The sequence below is a fragment of the Mustela erminea genome, chromosome 5 (assembly GCF_009829155.1).
Source record: "Mustela erminea isolate mMusErm1 chromosome 5, mMusErm1.Pri, whole genome shotgun sequence".
NCBI classification, from domain to species: Eukaryota; Metazoa; Chordata; class Mammalia; order Carnivora; family Mustelidae; genus Mustela; species Mustela erminea.
In genome coordinates this window covers 47,015,683-47,036,352 of record NC_045618.1, presented here as the reverse complement: position 1 = coordinate 47,036,352, position 20,670 = coordinate 47,015,683, and the positions used below count along the sequence as shown (strand labels likewise).

General features: G+C 37.1%; 1 protein-coding gene across 1 annotated transcript; it reads right to left on the bottom strand.

Moving 5' to 3' along the window:
- Window positions 1-390: 390 nt before the first annotated feature.
- RAB11A (RAB11A, member RAS oncogene family) lies at window positions 391-20,590 on the bottom strand. Its single transcript, XM_032342952.1, has 5 exons — window positions 20,408-20,590; window positions 13,605-13,800; window positions 12,758-12,951; window positions 11,758-11,838; window positions 391-2,934 (listed from the first exon to the last, which is right to left on the bottom strand). Exons 1-5 carry the CDS (start codon window positions 20,445-20,447, stop codon window positions 2,795-2,797), a joined length of 651 nt encoding a protein of 216 aa, XP_032198843.1. The 5' UTR covers window positions 20,448-20,590; the 3' UTR covers window positions 391-2,794.
- Window positions 20,591-20,670: the final 80 nt, after the last annotated feature.

Below are 20,670 nucleotides of genomic sequence, written 5' to 3'. Positions count from 1 at the left end.
ATATCAAATAATCAATTTCTATTTACTTCCTGTGTTTAAAAAAACAAAAACAAAAACAAACAAACTCCATAAACTGAAACCTAACAGGCTGGAATAAGTTCTTAATATCAACCCAAGCTTTGAATTATTCTGCTTCTGGTACTAGCCGAAAGTGTCTACACAGTTTTTTCTCTTTAAGGTAGACGGAAAAAACCATGACAACATTCAAACCACTGAGAGCATTTGTTATTTTGTAAATCCAAGTCACTGAAGACAAAATTAAAATGTTCATTTTCCTACTGATGAAATAAAGAGGACAAGCTTTGATGGGCAATCTAAACTCAAGACGTCTAACTCTTCTGCAGAACCTTTCAGAACTTAAAAGACCGCTGGCCTAAGTCACCAGCTAACACCCCTTCTTAGAATTACAATTTAGCATTCACAATGCAATGGCTAACAATAACTTACCCCTACAGAGTGGTAACTACTAGTAAAGAAAAATCATAGATAGCAGTTGAGACCATGACATACAAGTTAAATGAAGTCAAGATGGTTAACTGGCTTTTCAGAACAGGTTAAAAAAGTTTCAAAGTTAAAATAACTGAAAACCAGGGTCAAGCAGCAAAATACTTCTGAACTGCCTTGAGCCCTAAGCTGTCATAATATTTTAAATCTTAATGGTTCTTATTTGAGACAGTTGGTCTCCTGAGATCCTTTTCAGAATGAAGACACGGTTAAGATGCAATCAAAGACATTTTCTACTACTATTTAAACAGTTCTTGGAATTCTCCCAAAATCCAACCATGCCCACGGCAACATTAAGTCTATACTTGATGAAAATTCAAAGTTACTGATTTTTAATTCACAACCTAGAGTTTCCTTCATCTTAAATTTTGTGAAAGATTTACTACCAATTTCGAGTAAATCCCTCTTTCTGGTGACACTGTTATATATGAAGGTACAACGATTACTTCCTTAATGTTTTTGGTGATACTTTCTCCAAGAAAAGCATAATTGAACCATATGTCTAAAATCAACTCTAAATTCACACAATGATGCCTCCAATTTAGTGTTTACTCTGTAATGCAAGGACCTATGCTCTTCTGCATCAGAATCAAATATTCCATGGCTGCATCCAAAGCACTCAGAGGAAAAATGTAATCTGACAACATAAAGAATAGTCCCCCTATAACTGTTTATTAGAATGTGAATATATTCCAAATCAATAACTAAAAAATAAAATTAAAACAAAAATAAATCAAGTTACAGAGCATGCATAAAATACAAAGTAGCGATTTACAAATAGATAATAGAATCTTCATAACCAACTAATACTCTAAAATAATAAGTGGCTACAGAAGAAAACCAAAAAGACTGACCACAGCAATGCCTTCCGTGTGCCCCACACGTCATGAGCACCGCAAAAGATAGATTAACTATGAAACATAGTAATCTATGCAAGCCCACACACACACATTTTTGTACTTGGGGGATATGCCACCATCCTGAATAGTATCAATTCAGTTGACACAACTTTCAGAACACTGCAGAGTAAGTGCTTAATATTATCCACAAGAAAGTAAAATTCAGTATTAGTAGTGCACATTTCTAAATGGGAAACTAGTTGCTCCACCGATTTTAATAATGTAATGGGGAAAAAGTAGTTCAGGTTTGTATAATGCCTAAATGCATTCTATTTAAACTCAAGGTACTAACATACTAAAAGAATACATGCCGTTAAGTGGTACCACTTGAGCAGAAAGTAACCTCTCACTATATTCTTCAGACATACTGAAACCAGATATTTAACTGGACTGTATTCCTTAATATATTGCAAAACTCAAAAATTAGCATTGTTAAAATAATCATCCATGCCTGCTGATAGATATGGTGATAAAACTAGGTTGCATTTCATTTACTGGAAGGTTTTAAGACAAAATTAACACTTCACAATTTGATACTAACAGCATTAAATCAGTTATTGCCTGAGCAATAAAATGCCACATAATCTACTGCCAGGAAATTAGATGAGTTCAATGATTCGGGCTGCCTGATCATTTCAATAGAGGCATCTCAGATGGAATTCCACCAGTCTCTCAAGTTCCCAGCCTGCCAGGCAGCATCGTTTAACATATGGCTCCATAACCACACTGCTACTGAAACCATAAAACAGTCTTTTGTTTATTAAGATAATTCTTGTCCAGAAAAAGTGTCCCCCTCTCTAATCAACTTTGATGCTTACAAAAATTAAAAAACAAAATTTACTAAACTACTTAATCCTATTAAGGCATTTTAGAAATTGATTTCCAGAATAATGGAAAATTTTCAAGCTCTCAAAATCCTGCTGTTTATAGGGAAATTCTTAGATTTGTGGAAATATACACTGCATTGAGAGAAGAGTGTATGAATTATAAGCTGCTCATTATAAGCTGCTCTGTGGCAAACTGATAGCTTATTTCTTCTAAAGTCTTCTTAGTTTGATCAAGACCAATAGGTCTGAGCTTCAAGTGATCAAGTTCTAATATGTCCTAGAGTGACAGGCTTCCATGATGAAAAGTAAACAATAACTGAGGAATCCAAACATTCAGTTTATTAAACTAAGGCTAGTGAAGCCATAGCATGAAAAAAAGCTGCAGTCGTTCGGGACAAGTGGATGATTTTATAAAGCTAAAATCAAAAGACTTAAGACATGAGAAAATCCATAAGTATGAGGAAGTAATAAAACACAAAGTGACCACAAGAATTACAAATATATTTAAATCTCAGACCTGGGAAATGGACTATACACAGCCTTCTAGGGGAGAAGAGAAACGCCTTATATGTTCTGACAGCACTGCACCTTTGGCTTGTTTTCAGTGGTTGGTGGAACATGAATAGGAACCACATTGTTGCTTGGAGACATGTCATTTTCACGTCTGTCTGACATTTGCTTCTGGGAAACAATGCGGTAGATCTCTGGAAAAAAAAAAAAACAGCAATACTCACTATGAATAGACTGATTAGTAGCAGCTACAGAAGTACACAGAAGTAGGAAACAGATTTGCAGAAAATGACTGCAAATAAACTTGGACAAAGAATGTATAAATTTAAAGTTTTATTTTCAAACAGCCATTGATTAGAGTAAAAGTAAGAAGAGAAAAAAAGGTTTTCCATTTCAGAAGGAAAGGTTCACCAATCACTTAAATAGATTGGTTCAAAGATATTACAGTTTATGGGATTAGATCTAAATTAAGCTAGGAGAAAAATAAAAATTAAACCATGAGAGTATTTTTAGTCTGACCCTTATCAAAATCCCCTGCATACACTGATACTGTACAACAGAAAAATAAAAATAAATTCTGCACTATGACATTAGTATATTTCGTGTCTGTATAGGGAAGAGCATAACTTCATAAATATGCCAAAATCCCAAAGGACTCTTAAAAAGGGAGGGAAAGATAATGTCTATCAATGCCTCCTGAACTACTAAAGTTAAATTGTAATGAAATAATTATTAACCAGGAACTTAAGATTTTATGACACTTACCAAAACTAACTGTAAACAAAACAAAATAAAACAAAAACTGTCTACCTTTTCCCCTAGACATTAAACTCTGTAAAGACAAGCACTTTATCAACCTTATTCAGTTTTTTTTCTCCAGGATATGCCATATAGTAGGGGTGTGGTAAGTAACTAGTTGGTCCAATAAATGTTATTAATTTCCTCTAAACCACGTATCTTTATTAACTCATTTTATTTGGTCCTTTATTTCACTGACTGAAAGTATTTCCCTCTGACTAAATTATAAACTCCTTACAAACAGAGGTTGTATCTTGTTTATCTTTAGTCTCCTAGTTCTCCTCCAAAAAAAAAAAAAAAAAACACCTGAAAAGGTAAGAGAATTCTAAAACTGGGACAAATTGATATGATGTGCCTCCTATTATGATGTACTATGAAAGACACTGGATTCCTATGAAGGACATCAATGTATTGTATTCTTGCCAAAATTATTTAAAATTAATTTATCCTAAGAAAACAATTAGATTGTCCCAGATTGAGGGACAATCCTGGCCAAGAGTCTTCAAAAATTTTGTTATAAAAATGCATTTAAAAGATGGAGGCAAATGTTCTACAACTGTAGTGACCAATATGGCAGTCACATACTTAAATTTAAAATCCAATTCCTCAGTCCATAAGCCATATTTCAAGCACTCAATAACTTGTGCCCAGCTCTAAATAGCTACTCTATTTAATAATACCCCAGATATAAAACAATTCCATCAATGTGTGACCTTTGGCTGAAATGACATTTAAAATGTAAAAATCAAATCTATAAAAGAATTAGTAGTGTACTTAGAGAAACAGGAATATGAACTGCACATTAGTTAATACCATACGCATAAATTTCTTAAATATGATATATGGTATTGTGATTATGCAGAATGCCTTGTACTTAGGCGATAAAATGTTTCAATATTAACTTGTAAAAAGTGACACAATGTCTGTAATTTACTTTCTGAAAACTGAGCAAAAGGGAAAAAAAGTATACACACACATAGAAATAGATCAAATGTGGTAAAGTGATGATTCTATAAGGGTACAACATTATTTCTATAATACTTGAAAATTTTAAAAATAGAAAGTTAAAGGCTAAGAAAGAGGAAGTAGAATTGTATTTTCAAAATGCTCCAAGAGCACGTCAACCAACTGTAATGTAGTAAACATCACTTGGATTGGATTCTAATTCAAAGTGTTAAAAAAAAAACTGAGGGGCGCCTGGGTGGCTCAGTGGGTTAAGCCGCTGCCTTCGGCTCGGGTCATGGTCTCGGGGTCCTGGGATCGAGTCCCGCATCGGGCTCTCTGCTCAGCAGGGAGCCTGCTTCCTCCTCTCTCTCTGCCTGCCTCTCTGCCTACTTGTGTTCTCTGTCAAATAAATAAATAAAATCTTTAAAAAAAAAAAAAAAACTGAGACAGAAAATTTTAATACTGTGTGGATAAGAAATTACTTGCCAATTTTTGAATAGTTTTGTTGTTATGGGTTTATGCCCTAACCGTTAAGCTATACATCATGAAATGTTTACCAATTAAATGATGTAATATCTGCCATTTGTTTAAAAAAAAAAAAAAAAAGGAATAGGTGGAACAAAACACTGGTCATGAACTGATGGTTGTTGGTGGCTACATGGGAGTTCAGGATACTGTCCTCCTTTTGGTAATGCTGGAAACTTTCTACTACGAAAAGTTAAAGAAAAATGAATGTGTTAAATAAAAACATTTTCTCCAAATTAAGAACTAATTTCCCTAAAATTGAACAACAGCAAGCTGTAGTCAACTGATGTGTAAACCAGCAAAAACACTGACAGCTATAATGTACCTTTTCTTACTTTTTTGGGGGTTGGGGGGGTGGCTAAAATTTATGTTTGAGAAGACTGACACTACTTCTCAAAGCTGAAGAAGTATCAAGGGAAAAACAATAAAGAAAGCCTACTGATTGAATTTTTTTAAAAAAAGGATATGTAGTCTTCATTTAGATTCTTTTTATTGCAAAAAGATGGAAATGGGAGAACTTGTCAAGGGTCAAGGAAAAGACACTCATTCAATCAGGCTAGTGGCTAAAGAATAAAGACAATTAACAACTTAATGTAAAACTCTACTGTTCATTCTTTAATGTTCTCTCTATTCCCAAACTGGATGGCTCGTCCTTAAAAGTGCAAATGATTAAATGTGACCCTCTACAATTTTAACTTTACAAGTTGTTCTGAAGATTCAAGTTAGGGAAACCCAAACAAAAAATATTTTGTAGGCTCTTACATGAAAAGCAAATACTGTAACAGAATAAAAGGCAGAGTTCTCAGAGAACAGAAAGTTAAATATTAAAGAGATCCCATTACAAAGCAAGAAATGTGAGCAGTATTGTATAACTGGTCTGCAAGTACTGCACACTATTTTGTAGAAATAGATTACTGTGACATTTGTCCCAGTCACTAAAAAGAGATCCGCTAATGAAAATACCAAAGCAATAAGGAAAATACGAAAGCACTGGTCAAAAAACGTTAAAGAAAACTGTTCTTCAAGTAGAATGGGCACTAAGAAGCTACTCAAGTAATTTATTTAACATCTCCTGTGGCTTTTTAAAAGAAAAAAACAGCTTTGTTAAGAAAACAGGAAGCAGGTAGCTTCTAGCTGGTATCTGATTAGAGGTTATTTAAGTGAAGGAAGAGAAACAGGACTAATAAAGTACTAAACCAGATGCAAATATTTTCTTCTTTCAAGGGCATGTTCTCCCTTAGAACCAAATGTATGTGATACAATTCCTACACATCCCCTTTTCAAGATTTCCAAAGGTTAGGCAAGGTTAAAAAGAAAAGGAATTCTTCTGTGTCATTCCTATGTTAGAATCTCTTATAAACCTAAGTAGTAAGTTAAAATATTAATAGAAGATAGTTTTAAATAGAACCTGGTAAAATTTAATTAAAAAGACATATGCCTATTTCTACTCTAATGAAAGTATGAAGCAAGTTACAAAGTACACTCTAAGGAAGTTAAATGCAACTGTTCCAAATTGGGGAATTTAAAAATCCCTGGGCTCTCAAAAATTGTGAAAATAACAAAAGCCTGAGTTATTCCACTACAGCCTAGGTTAGAATTTCTTAGGCCTTCTTCAAACCCATTGCTCACCGTTAAATTTCTGGAACATCAAAAAAATGCTCTGACTGATATACCGACACAAATCTGAAAGACTGCCACATGCCAAGAACAAAAATACTACACCTAGGGGCGCCTGGATGGCTCAATTGGTTAAGCGTCAGACTCCAGATTTCAGCCCAGGTCTTGATCTCAGTGTCAAGCATTCAACCCCCACACTGAACTCCATGCTAGGCACAGTGCCTACATTTAAAAAAAAAAAAGATAGATAGATAGATAGATAGATAGATAGAAAGAAAGAAAGAAAGAAAGAAAGAAAGAAAGAAAAGGGGGGGTGCCTGGGTGGCTCAGTGGGTTAAAGCCTCTGCCTTCAGCTCAGGTCATGATCCCAGAGTTCTGGGATCAAGCATCGGCTCTCTGCTCAGCAGGGAGCCTCCTTCCCCAACTCTCTCTCTCTGCCTGCCTCTCTGCCTCTTGTGACCTCTGTCAAATAAATAAAGCAAATCGTTAAAAAAAAAAAATCCTACACCTAATTAAATGATTCTCACTATTTTAATGATAAAATTAAGAATTCAGCCTTCATAACTAAAAAGATGACTTGTGCTTATTATGTGGAGAAACCTTACAGGTACCACTTTAACCAAGTGATCAGAGTTAACATCACCAGTAAATAAATGCAACAAACCAGTATCATGACCTCCAAATGAGATGCACTCAAATCACTTTTGTCATGTTCTTGCTGAAACTGCAATAATCTGAATTTAATCACGAGGAAACATGAGACAAACCCAAATGGCAGGACACTATAAAATAAACGACCTGTACCCTTCAAAAGATGTCAATAAACTGAAGACTAAGGATCTGTTCCAGATCACAGGAGATGTAAAAGGTAGGAGAGCTGAATGTAATGTGTGATTTGATCTCAGAATTTCTTCTGCTAATAAGCATGTAATTCGAACAACTGGAAAGATGTGCACAAGGTCTGTAGCTAAACATTGATATGGACTACAATCTAACTCTGATTTTTTATAACTGCACTATGGTTATGAAAGAGGACATCCTTGTTTTTTAAAAATATGCACTGAAAAGCACTTAGGTGCAAGAGGCAACATGTCTGCCACTCTCAAATGGTCCAAGAAAAAAAACAGTACATGGCATCACTGTCAAAACTCTAAGTTAAAAGAAAAAATAATAAGGGTATGGCAGTATGGGTTAAAAACATCCCTTAACAAACCTGAGGATGAAAGAAAACAAAACTGCACAGCAATGAAAAGTCTGGGCAGTCTAGCAGGCTCAACTCAAGTACTAGCTAACTACTTCTAAAAATATCAGCAAAATTGTCATGGAGTTACCAGCAAATTCACAGATGTTAAAAATGCCACAGGTCTACTCTAAACAAGCAACACAATTAACTTTGGAGTAATAATGTAGATAAATTTTCCACACATAATTTTCTACATTAAAAAATGAAAAACCTGTTTTTTCCTCCAGCAACAGCAAACACAATGTAATTGCTCTATTAACACTGTCAACATTCAAGGTAGAATTAAACCTAATGAGATTACTGTTGTCTTTTCTGGTTTTTTGTCCTCCCCATTTCTTTTACCCTTTTTTTTTTTTTTTTAAAGATTTTATTTTGGCGGGTGGGGGGGGGGGGCAGAGGGAGAGGGAGAGAGAAATCCAAGCAGACTCTGCACTGATCATAGAGCCTGATGAGGTGTTAGAGCCCATCATCCCAAAATCACCACACAAGCCTAAACCAAGAGTCAGATGCTAAACCAACTGTACTACCCAGATGCTGCATTCCTCCCTGTTTTTTCTAAGTATTAATACTCCCACTGGTATAAAGAGAAGAAAAGTTTAGAACAAACATCCTAGCACATGCAAAAGAACAGAGGTCTACTGCCCTATGCAATAGCAGCTGATCCCACAGAACAACACGGAGATTTGCAGAGTAAGCTGAGAAAGTAGTGAATATAGAAAGGAAAAACGGTAGTAACTGAAGCTAGTCTTCTTAAATCTAGAGTGAATTTTAAGAAAAATAACCAAGTATTGATCTTTTTTTTTTTAAAGATTTTATTTATTTGACAGAGAGAGAGCCAAAGAGCACAAGCAGGGGGAATGGCAGAGAGAGAGAGGAAGAAGCAGGCTCCCCATTAAGCAGGGAGCCCAATGTGGGGCTCAATCTCAGGACCTTGGGATCATGAGCTTATTAGCTGAAGGCAGAGCCACCCAGGCACTCCTAAACGTTCTTCATCTTTAAGGACAAAACAGTTTAATGTGAAGTATATATCATACTTATTGATTAGTTAGTTCATGTTTGAGCGATCATTAAGTTCAATGTTATAAACTGGTACATAAAATAGTTAACTGCAGATAGTCTCATCTTCACATAGTATCAGAACAGTCTAGAAACAGAGATCAGAATGGGCTACATTACAGAGGAGAAGTGATGGGACATAAAAATATCTCAACAAGGGAGCACGAGGGTGGCTCAGTGGGTTAATGCCTCTGCCTTCGGCTCAGGTCATGATCCCAGGGGTCCTAAGATCAAGCCCCGCATCAGGCTCTCTACTCAGCAGAGAGCCTGCTTTCCCCTCTCTCTGCCTGTCTCTCTGCCTACTTGTGATCTCTGTCAAATAAATAAATAAAATCTTAAAAAACTCAACAAGAACTGACTAAAAAGTTTTTTCAGATGTTTTCAGAAGCCTTGAGAGACTCACAGACCCTCAAGATGACTTAACTCACTCACTACTTAAGATACTGTGACTCTAGGATGAGGGAGGTTCAGTGACTAGTTACACAAGGAGTAGGAACAAAATGTTAGTAAAAACCTACAATTTGGGGCGCCTGAGTGGCTCAGTGGGTTAAAGCCTATGCCTTCAGCTCAGGTCATGATCCCAGGGTCCTGGGATTGAGCCCTGCATAGGGCTCTCTGCTCAGCGGGGAGCCTGTATCCTCATCTCTCTCTCTCTCTGCCTGCCTCTCTGCCTACGTATGCTCTCTGTCAAATAAATAAATAAAATCTTTAAAAAAAAAAAAAAACAACTACAATTCGTAGGTATAAATTTTGTACTCTACATATTGATTCACTAAGAATCTGCACAAGTGATTTTAAGATAAGAAGTAGAGGGGCGCCTGGGTGGCTCAGTTGGTTAAAGCCTCTGCCTTCAGCTCAGGTCATGATCCCAGAGTTCTGGGATCAAGCCTCACATCAGGCTCTCTGCTTGGCGGGGAGCCTGGCTTCCCCCTCTCTCTACCTGCCTCTCTGCCTATTTGTGATAGGCAGATCTGTGATATTTATCTGTCTGATAAATAAATAAAATCTTTAAAAAAATATATATAGAAAGTAGAATTTGCAGATACACAGCAATATTTAAATCTTGCTTGCAACGTCTATAATGAAATCTGACACAGAGTTTCTAAAGGAAAGCTACTATGTTCCAAAAACTAATGCAACCTTAGCACCAGTTGTTAGTTGCTATTTTTCTGGTAACAGAAAAGAGTTCTATTAAACTATTGTTTATTATATCTACTGTATGTGAATCACCAGTATCTACTTTATGTTTAACGAATTTTTTTTTCATTCTTTAATGACTATTTAGCTACTAATTAATCAAATGTCCACTCTGTACCAGGGATAGCTAAGTGTTTTACATGTAAGAATTCATGTACTCATTTTTGGAGTCTAGAGTAGATGTCTCAAATGACAGGTGATTCTTTTCGATGGGTTATAGAGACAAAAACCTTTAAGTCACAACATAACAATCAAGTCAAATCATATCACAAGGTATTTATAAATATAAGCCACCTTCTCTCAAAACAAAAAAAAACCTCCCCAAGACATATTTAAATTTTACAGATAAAGAATTTAAGGCCTAGAAAGGTTAAGTAATTTGGCTAAGATTACAAAGCCAATGAAAAGTGAAGGAGGCAGGACTAAAATCTAAGCCAGCGCTCCAAGTCCATGCTCTTAAATTCTAGGCTTTATTCTCTACCTATTTCCTATTTAAATAATCTGTGAATCACTAAATTCTACACCTAAAACTAATATTACCTGTATGTTAACTAATGAATTTAAATAAAAGCTTAGAAAAATTAAGATTAAAAAAATTGGGGCACCTTTGTACTCAGTTAAGAGTCTGACTCTTGTGGAGCCTGTTTAAGATTCTCTCTCTCTCTCTCTCTCTTGCTCTCCCTCTGCCCTCCCACCTTGTGCTCACTCTCTCCACCAAAAAAAAAGTTTTAAAAAATTAAAAATTAAAATCCTTTCACTTCTAATATAAGTGCTGCATACAAAGAATACATTAAAATCTTGTTACATTAAAATTGGAAACTAATTTAACCATTTCTCCATACGGACTTGTTAGAACAACACATTAGACTATGCTATATAGTAATCCTATACTCCATTATTTACAGAGTTCTTAAAAATAATATATAATTTTACAGTACTTTAAAAAACCCAAACTACTTACTAGAGGATTATGATTAAACTTGCTGATAAGTTGGTCATTCTAATAAAGTCAAAGTTAGTCAACACAAATACACTGTCTTCTTGTAATTCAAGGTTGACCTGATCTGCACAACTACATTTTAAAACAGCATGAACTTTGTTCTTTTCCCACTACTTATTTAAACGTTTCCATCTGTAATCACTTGCTGATTCTCTCCACAGGTGACACTGTGCTGCTTCTACAACATATCACAGGAGAATTTTACTTTTTTCACTTAAATTTTTTTAAAAATGTGTTTTTCTCTAGCTGCTACTACAATGTATCAGAACAAAGGAAGCCTTTTCTTTACTGAATTTCAAAGGGCATTTATATCTTTCCATAGCCAGGATTTCAATATTTATCTTATGAAAGTGCCTTTGAGCATTACCACAAAGTATGGAATACCTGGATGAAGTAATAATAGAAGTGAGGAAAGTATTTTCAAAGTACTTTTCCCAATATAAACCAGATAAATGAGGATCATTAAAGCTCAGTGAGCAAGGGTTGTTAACTAATTTGGTCCTTTAACAGCTCTTTACAGCAGCATTCAAATGATAGTCACTCTCCGTGTGATATATAGTTGTTTCTTAATTTGTTTAAATTACATTCCTAAAACATCAAATTTTCACTAATATAATCTAAAAATTCAAGTCTTACCTGTCAGAATTGTCTGAAAAGCAGCTTCTACATTTGTAGAGTCTAGGGCTGAAGTCTCAATGAATGACAAACCATTCTTTTCTGGCAGGGAGGGGTGGGGAGATAAAAACTTCAGTCTTGTCAAATTTTACACAAGAGATGTAACATATTCAAGGCTTCAAAAGGAAAATACAAACTTTCTAAAAATTAAGGCCTCCCCAACTTCTTCAGCAGTTAAGGGCATCAAAGAATAGTGAGAAATTTTCACTGGCTTCTTAATTAAGAAATACTTATTACAGCTACATACTACCAATGAACAGCAATAAACGACGTTACTCAAAATATAATAAGCTTATCAAATACTCAGTTATTTCCATCTATTACCGTCCTTCTCCCCCATCAACCCACAGAGTTATACAAACATGGATAGGTAGGTGTTATTCATTTAAAACTCTATTTTTTTTAAATGAAGTTTCTTGCCTAGAAAACTTAAAAATCTATTCACATCAAATCACTAACACTTCGTCACAACTTTCAACTAGTCAAGAATACACAATCCTGCCTTCTGATAGGCTACCCCTACCAGAACAGAAGAGCTAGGCAGGTCCTCTACTAAGCCAAAAAGTTTTTAACTCCTAGTAGCCACATTCCCTGTGGGTTGTTAACACTCTGTGGGCCAGTATCTTTCAGACCCACACAGAGCAGCCTTACACAGACATAACAGAGAAATAGACAGGAAGCACAGAATAAACTGATAGATGTCATCTACCCCTTCAAAAGGAAAGAAAGTAGGATTTATATTTAACTTTTGGCAGCAAAAACTACAGTGTTACAATTCAAAGTTAAGCAAAAGAGAAAGTCATCACAAACTTTCACAACAACAATCCTCGCTGAGCTTTCATGTTTACCTTTCTGAAACTATTGTAAGCGATTACAGTCAGTGGAAAAGTATCAAAACTGCAAGATGTTAAGAGTAAAAAATACAGAATCTCTGTAATACCAGGCAATTCGTATCACTAACCTGCAAACGCTCTTGCTTCATCTGTAGGAACTGCCCTGAGATGACGCAAATCACTCTTATTGCCCACAAGCATGATAACAATGTTACTATCAGCGTGATCTCTCAGTTCTTTCAGCCATCGTTCTACATTTTCATATGTGAGATGTTTAGCAATGTCATACACCAATAAGGCACCTACAGCTCCACGATAGTATCTGAAAACAGAAAGAGGTATTTAACTATTAGGAAACAACCATACAATGAAAGAGAACACCAGAAAGAACTAAATATATGGATTTTATATATATATATATATTTTAAAGATTTTATTTATTTATTTGACAGAGAGAGATCGCAAGTAGGCAGAGAGGCAGGCAGAGAGAAGGAGGAAGCAGGCTCCCAGCTGAGCAGAGAGCCCGATGTGGGGCTCCATCCCAGGATCCTGGGATCATGACCTGAGCCGAAGGCAGAGGATTTAACCCACTGAGCCACTCAGGCGCCCCATATATGTGGTGTTTGTTTTTTTTTTTAAAGATTTTATTTATTTGGACAGAGATCACAAGTAGGCAGAGAGGCAGGCAGGGGGTGGGGGGGAGGGAAGCAGGCTCCCTGCTGAGCAGAGAGCCCGATGCAGGACTTGATCCCAGCACCATGAGATCACAACCTGAGCCAAAGGCAGCGGTTTAAGCCACTGAGCCACCCAGGCGCCCTGGATTATATATTTTTAAAAACATATTTTATAAGTACATTTCAAAATCCTAATACTGGAATTCTTACAAGGGAAAAAAGTACTTTTTCCAATACCAAAAATCAGCTAATTCAGTTGACGGAAGTCTATTTCTCAGAAATTAAAGACTATGAGACTTACGCTGATGTTATAGCTCGGTATCGCTCCTGCCCTGCCGTGTCCCATATCTGTGCCTTTATGGTCTTCCCATCAACCTGGATGCTTCTTGTTGCAAACTCTACTCCAATGGTGCTCTTACTTTCAAGATTAAATTCATTTCGAGTAAATCGAGATAAGAGATTACTCTTCCCAACACCAGAATCTCCAATAAGGACAACTGAAAAAAAAACAACAAAGCACTTAGGGTCAGATGAATGAGGCAGATACCGTTCAGAATACCAATATGTTTTAAAGCAAAAAAGACAGAGCATCTGATTTTTTAAAAGGGATGGGGGTAGAGGAGAGACGAAGAGTCCATGTTCTTTACCTGTTACCAATCGATAAAATCAATTTATTCTTTTTAAACTATGTCTACCTACATAATAACTTCCACACATCATCTGCTTAGCACAAACACAGTATCCTGTCTTACACATGCAATTTTAACTACAGGTCCGCTAGGCACTGATTAATTACTGTCAATGCTATACCAACCTTACTACCACAGAAGGTAACAACATGAAAGATACCAAATAAACACCAAATAAACAATTTGTGATATTAAAGTATATCGTATCACACATGAAAGCAATAAAGAATGTTAGTGAGTAGAAAGGAGGGAAACAGTGAAAATGTTCTTAGTTTCATCAAAGACTGGGTGTGACCTCAGGACTCACACCTTGGCAAAATGAAACCTATTTACCATATGAGGCATCACATTTATAAACTTTGCCATCCAGATCACAGACACTATGATGACCTTTTCATAGTTGCATTTATCAGATGGGCAGGAAGCTATATAGACCTCTACAAAAACAGACACCCCAATTAAGTTTAACAGGAGCCCTAGGAAGCTAATAATTCCGACTTACTCTGAGTAAAGGCCAAAGCAAGGAGGTCACATACTTTGTCTCTTATGACTTAAGACTTTTTATTTTAAAAACAAGTGTGGTTTAGATGAATTTATTTCCTGTGATTACTACACAAGGCAGTTTATTTACTAATACATGAGGATTTTTTTCCCACCCAAGGCAATGTTATCCTTAAGAATTTCATAAACAATGGGAAAACAAGCAGATAACTTGTTCTAAAGTATTTCTATCTGAATTTAAAGAACAAAATGAGTTCACAGGTTTATAGAACATGAACCAAAAAACTTTTTACAAAGGAAAAAAAAAAAAACGCTATCAGCATTTCAATGTTTTTCTTACCTGCTAACTGATTTAGGCAACAGGACTAGAAAATCAAACGTGAGAACGCCACCAAGGAGTAAGACCATGCCTTATTAAAAATGATTATGATCTGGTGGTAAGGGGAGAGGGAGGTAAAAACTCTTAAGAACTCATGGTCAGAGGGCAAAGAGAATCTATTATGCATTCCTTCCTTGCCACAAGAGTGGATATAAACTGGCCTCTGGACAGTCTTGGATAGAGTACATTATCAAATGCATATCTTCCTGACTTCCTCTATTAGCTGATTCAGCAAGAAATCATCCAGGTGGCAGTAACTCTACGCAGCACAAACAGCAGGTACTTCTAGCTATAGTCAGAGATATCAAAGGTACTGGGACAAACACAGATACTCTATCAAATGCTTTAACGTGGATAACAGGAAAGATGATAAGGTCATCAAAGCAACATGCCAAAACAATGCACTTCCAGTTTTCTAGGATGGTTGGTTATGTTAGTTTCCAAGGAGTACATTTCTGGCAGTGAGGTCAAATCCCATTTTCAGTGACAGTTGACCCTATTAACAGGATATACACACCACTGCCCCTTGGTGCAAGAGGCCTGATACTCTGCTCAGGAAACCCCTTGAGAACCATTTCTAAAGCCACACTAGCAATGAAGTGTAAAAGCCTCACTTGAGATGGGAACAGGGAAGAAGGGAAAAACCAAAAAGTTAAAACATGTCTACTTCATAGTCACTCAGATATCAGTAATTCAGGAGCCAGTCGGTTTAAAACCAAATGGAAGACATCTTGAATGACAATGCCTCTGGAAAATTAAATAACACACTCAAAGAACATCTTCTCCCTCCCACAAAAACTCTAGCACTTTCAAGTTTCGGTTTTTCCCTTCTGAGATCCATGTTAATTAATGATTATGCTCATTATCTCCCCACCTCAGCATAAAGACAGGGAAGGTGTTTTTCCCCTCCATGTAACCAATTAATTTTAACATTATAAAAAATAGCACCCTTATCTGAAAATAATTCAAGACTCATGAATGCTTTATACAGTATAAAATAATTATCTCAACTAGACATGGACAGAGTTGCCAGATTAAAAGACAAAAACTTGTTAAAGGATTATATCTTGAATGACACCAGAAGATATTGATTGGTTCTGTAAGAACAGTGCTGCCAAGAAGATACTGAGAAATGGCACAATAAGGAAAGCTGGTTTTATTCAGTTACCAAATGAGAAACCAAAACAGGATGGGTTACACTTAAGGTCACTAAAAAATAAACATACGAGAATGGATTAAATTACCTAAGCAACCTAAGAGAATTTACTGGCTATGACTGAAAAAGTAACCCCTCCCAAAAAGTTCATGGGACTCAATTTTTAATTAAAATACTTTCCCTCATTAAGATGACAATATATAATTGATCTTTAAAAATGTGACAAACTATATGATCACATCCTATAGTTCAAGAAAGTAATTTGCAATGATTTTCCAATGTTTTCCTTAACTAATACCTTAAGTTAAAAGTACTTCCCACTTTAAATATTTTTTAACTATATCCATCTATATAGTGTATGGAGAGGGAGGGAGAGTATGTATAATTATATAAACATAAATAACAGCATCTATATATTAAATATCTACAGTGTTTCTAAAATAACCTAATGATTTTATTACCACTTGGTTAACCTCACCTGAAGTTTAACTACCATTCTAATACCTAATATTAAATCTGCTTCATTATGTATCAAATATTAGGCTAAATGCCATAAGAGCAAAATATACATATAAATTATCCATTATTTAACAAGAAGTTCCACCTCTTCAACCACATTTAGTTCTATATACTTTCTTGCAAACTAATGTACTAGACTAAAATTCAACAAATCAATCACAGTACATCAGATCTAAAAGTTATCACCTGAAAGGATAATTGGTCATTTTCATACTGATTTTTATAAATAAACGTAGGAGATTCTTCTACTCTTTCAACTATATTCATAGTTTTACCTCACCAAAAGCCTTGAAAATAAAATGCATTCGATAAGTCAATAAGACTTTAGCCTAGACAAGTTTTTCCAGATTCAGCAGAATCTGAGTTGCTCAACTGAAAGTTGTGAAAGAAAAACTACCAAGATGCAAGACAGCAAAGCTCCTGAGATCTTTTCCAATGACAATCAGCTGACGGTTAATTACTACTGACCTTCAGCGAGACTGAAAAGAAAATGATGTAGACTATGTATCCAGATATTTTCAAAAAACGTGACAATGAATTGGTGTCTACAACACCAATAGCAACTATGATTGATGCTTACTTCACTGTGTGTACCAAAGGGCCACCACATTGTATATACATAATTGTAGAATTAAATAAAGCTTTTAAAACAAAAAGTCTTAAAAAATAACCTCCCCACCTTGTACACCAAGAGTCTCCTATTGAGCTTAACTGAAGATTAATGTTAAGAACACATACATAACACAGAATACCTGTCTTGCTCTCTCCCCACATTACACTCCCATTTGGACCACTCCATCCTAACTAATCAAAATATCCCCTTCCTTTTCAACTGGTTAGAGTTACAAACTTCCAGTTCCCTCAAGTATTAAGTGTGCAAGGTAAGCAGTCTAAAAGTAGAAAGGTCTACCTCGCGTCGGTGAATAAACCTCTGTACAATGAAACTACTTTAAAATTATTGTTGCTCTGCTTTAAAATATAATCGTATACCCTGGGGCTAATAATACATTATATGTTAATAAAAAATTTAAAAACATTTTGCCTCATAGTATGTCAGCAAAAAATAAAATAAAATTCCTCGTATTTACAGCAAAAAAAAAAAAAAAAAAATTTAAAAACATACACACAATTTCAACAGCCCAATCTTGATTATTTGTAAAGGATGGAATTTTTTAAAAAGCCTATATAGTGTATCAATAATGAATGCTTCCCTCTCTGAATCAAATACCAATTATAACCAGTGTAAGAAAATGGTTAACCAATAAACGAAATGTGTATCAAAATGTTCATGAAAAAATAAAAAAATAAAGATAAAATATAATCGTATAAATAAGAAATTGGCTAAATAATCAGCACTAAAGTTTAAAAAAAAAAAAGTGACTCATATCCTGTAAGAGCTTTTAAAAAGTGGAAATTCTTCTCAGCAGAATTTTTTAAACATCCTATGTTTAAACAGCAAAATGTACAACAAAATGAAACCATAACCCATAGAAACACAAAATACTTTAAAAGTTCCTACTTTTAAGTTTCCTTCGTAATACTTAAATGCTCTTGAAGATTTAAGATTCCAAAAAGCTGACAAGAACCACAGTAACTTTCTTAACATTATTATCACTTACTGAATCCTCAAAACCAGTCTCATTTAATTCTGGTAAGAGTTCTGAGAGATAGGTATTATTTTCTTTTAACAGACGAGGAATTGGAGGCTCAAAGATCAAAAAGCAAGTTTAAGACCTGAATTTGAATCCAGACCTTTGTGATTCCAAAGCCCTGTGCTCTCAATCACTGTTAACAGGATGCTCTAATCCCAAATTAAAATCCCTTAAACCAATTCAGGATAATTAATATTCTTAGTTAAAAAAATAAATGGTTTCTATAAACAACAGTCAAGCTCCAAACCAAACAGGAGAAATATTCTTATTAGTCTATCTTGTTCTAAATTAATCACTTGAAAGGTAGCTACAAAGGTCTACTACTTTGCACCTTATTTTAAGAAATAAAACTTTTAATGACTAACCACTACTCTCTAGGGTCTCACCTAAGTAATTTCACATGACCTCAGAGGCCTTCAGCAAACAGTATGCTCTCAAACCCACCTCTCTTCTTTGTATTTATAAAATGCATTAAGTACTCTTCTCCGTAAATGATTTTGCACTATGGGGAATGAAGGTGAACACTGGATATACTCACCCTATATGACAGAATATTCTGGCCCAGAGGAGTTAAGTGGTGATAAGATTTGCAAAGTATTGGTAAAGCAATGTTTCCTGCTTCCTTTAGTAAATCATTCTTGGCACCCAATGACAAGGTCAGAATCACCATGCTTAACACTCTTAAACTCCACCCTCCACTGTAAAGCTTTTATGGCAATGGTTTCTTCCTCCCTGGTAATGATCTTTGTTCAGCATACTACTGATGGCTGCCCTAATTCAGGAGCAGTGAAAGCATCTGAGTAAGAATGCATTCACTTAAACAAAAACAAAAACAAAAACAAAAACAAACAAACAAACAAACAAACAAAAAAACACCATTTACCGTACTCTTTCCCATTGAAAACTGTACCCTTTATTTTTCTATTAAAAAACAACAACAAAAAAAAACTATCGGGATTCTTTCCGACTAACCAACAGGCAATTCTATCCATTCCCCACGCTCCAATGTGTTTTGTCCAAGGGCACTACGTTTCCCGATCTCGTAACACATGTTACATTTCACCAAAGAGCACACAAGTTTCCCTAGCCCCCACCTTTTGGAAAAGGTATGTGGCTAACTAGCACTCTTCCCTTCCTGTTCTAAAAACACCAAAATGTTGGATCCTCCCAGTGTTGCAGCAGGAAGCAACCAGTCCATAGTGATAAAGCAGGCTAGTATTTGTGCAACGCACAACCTTTCCTGCTCAGGAACTGGGCCTTCAGGTCTGGCAAGGATAACAGCCACCACCCATCCGCAACCCCTTCTCGCTAGCTGAGTCTAGAGTTCTCCCGAGCTGGCTGCCGCTCGGTGGGGAGGGTAGGAGGAAAAAAGCCTAGATGGGAAGTCACAACAGTCTGCCGGGTCACTGCGACAAGTGCGCGCGTGGGTGATGGACAATCCCTCCTGCCCTACCCCCCACCCTCGGGGTCGCACAGGAGACGTGCGAGAGCTCTAAAATTATTTGGGGAGGAAAGGGAAGGAAATAGCTACCAATCCCGGGGTCAATGCAAGATGGTTACTGACCACGGGACCTGTGGGGGCGGGTGGGGTGGGGACCCCTGGCCGGCTCAGATTTTAAGCCGGGCCTGGCCGGGGGAAAAGGAAGGAGACCGCTCGAGAGGCGTCCGTCTGAGGGGAGGGGCTGTGAGGAGACGCAGAGGAGAGGCTCGTTCTAGGGGAAAGAGGGGGGCAGACGAGAAAAAGACCTGTAGTGGGAGTCCGCTCCAAAGGAAAGGTGAGCGAGAGGAAGGGCCGGTCAGAGGGGTTCTGGAAAGGGGGGCGAGCCGAGAAGGGTGTATACTGAGGGGGAGGGGCGCCAAACCCGAAAAGATAGATGGTGGGAGGGGCGGCCGCTTTCAAGGGGCCGTTGAGCCCGGGAAACGAAGCCGATTTGGGAGAAAGCAGCCCGCCGGGAAGACACAGGGTGAGGGGCGCTGAGGATAACGAAGGCCTAAGGGCAGTTCGCTAAAAGCCTGGCGTGTGGGGAGGACTCTTCGTCTGAGGGTTGAAGAGCTGAGCTGGGAGACGGCAAGACAAATCGCCCAGAGAGGAAGGGCTGAGGAAGGCCGACTTCAGTGCAGGGGCAGCCCGCACGCGGATCCCCCGGGAGTGTCCCGGGCCCCCGAACCGGGACTCGGTGAGGAAAGTGGGCGAGCCCACGGCCTCACCTTTGAAGAGATAGTCGTACTCGTCGTCGCGGGTGCCCATTGCGCGGCCGAGGAGCGAAGGGGCGGGAGCAGCAGTGGTATCGGTGGGACCAGGGGGCGTCGCTGCAGGGGTAACCCGAGAGCCGAGCTTCAGCTGCCAGACCGGGTAAAGAACCCCTCCCTGCCCCTACGACACTTCCGCCAGGCCCCAGCCCCTAAGGGGAAGTACTTCCGGGAGGCGGCGCTCCGCCCCTGAGCCCTGGAAGGGCGGTGCGCCGGAGCGT

Excerpts from the sequence above, each read along its gene's own strand:
- RAB11A (XM_032342952.1), bottom strand. The coding sequence starts at position 20,447 with ATGGGCACCCGCGACGACGAGTACGACTATCTCTTCAAAG. Across the intron at positions 13,801-20,407 it reads GTACGACTATCTCTTCAAAG|TTGTCCTTATTGGAGATTCT; the intron begins GTGAGGCCGTGG and ends TTTTTTTTTCAG. Across the intron at positions 12,952-13,604 it reads TACCGAGCTATAACATCAGC|ATACTATCGTGGAGCTGTAG; the intron begins GTAAGTCTCATA and ends TTCTGTTTTCAG.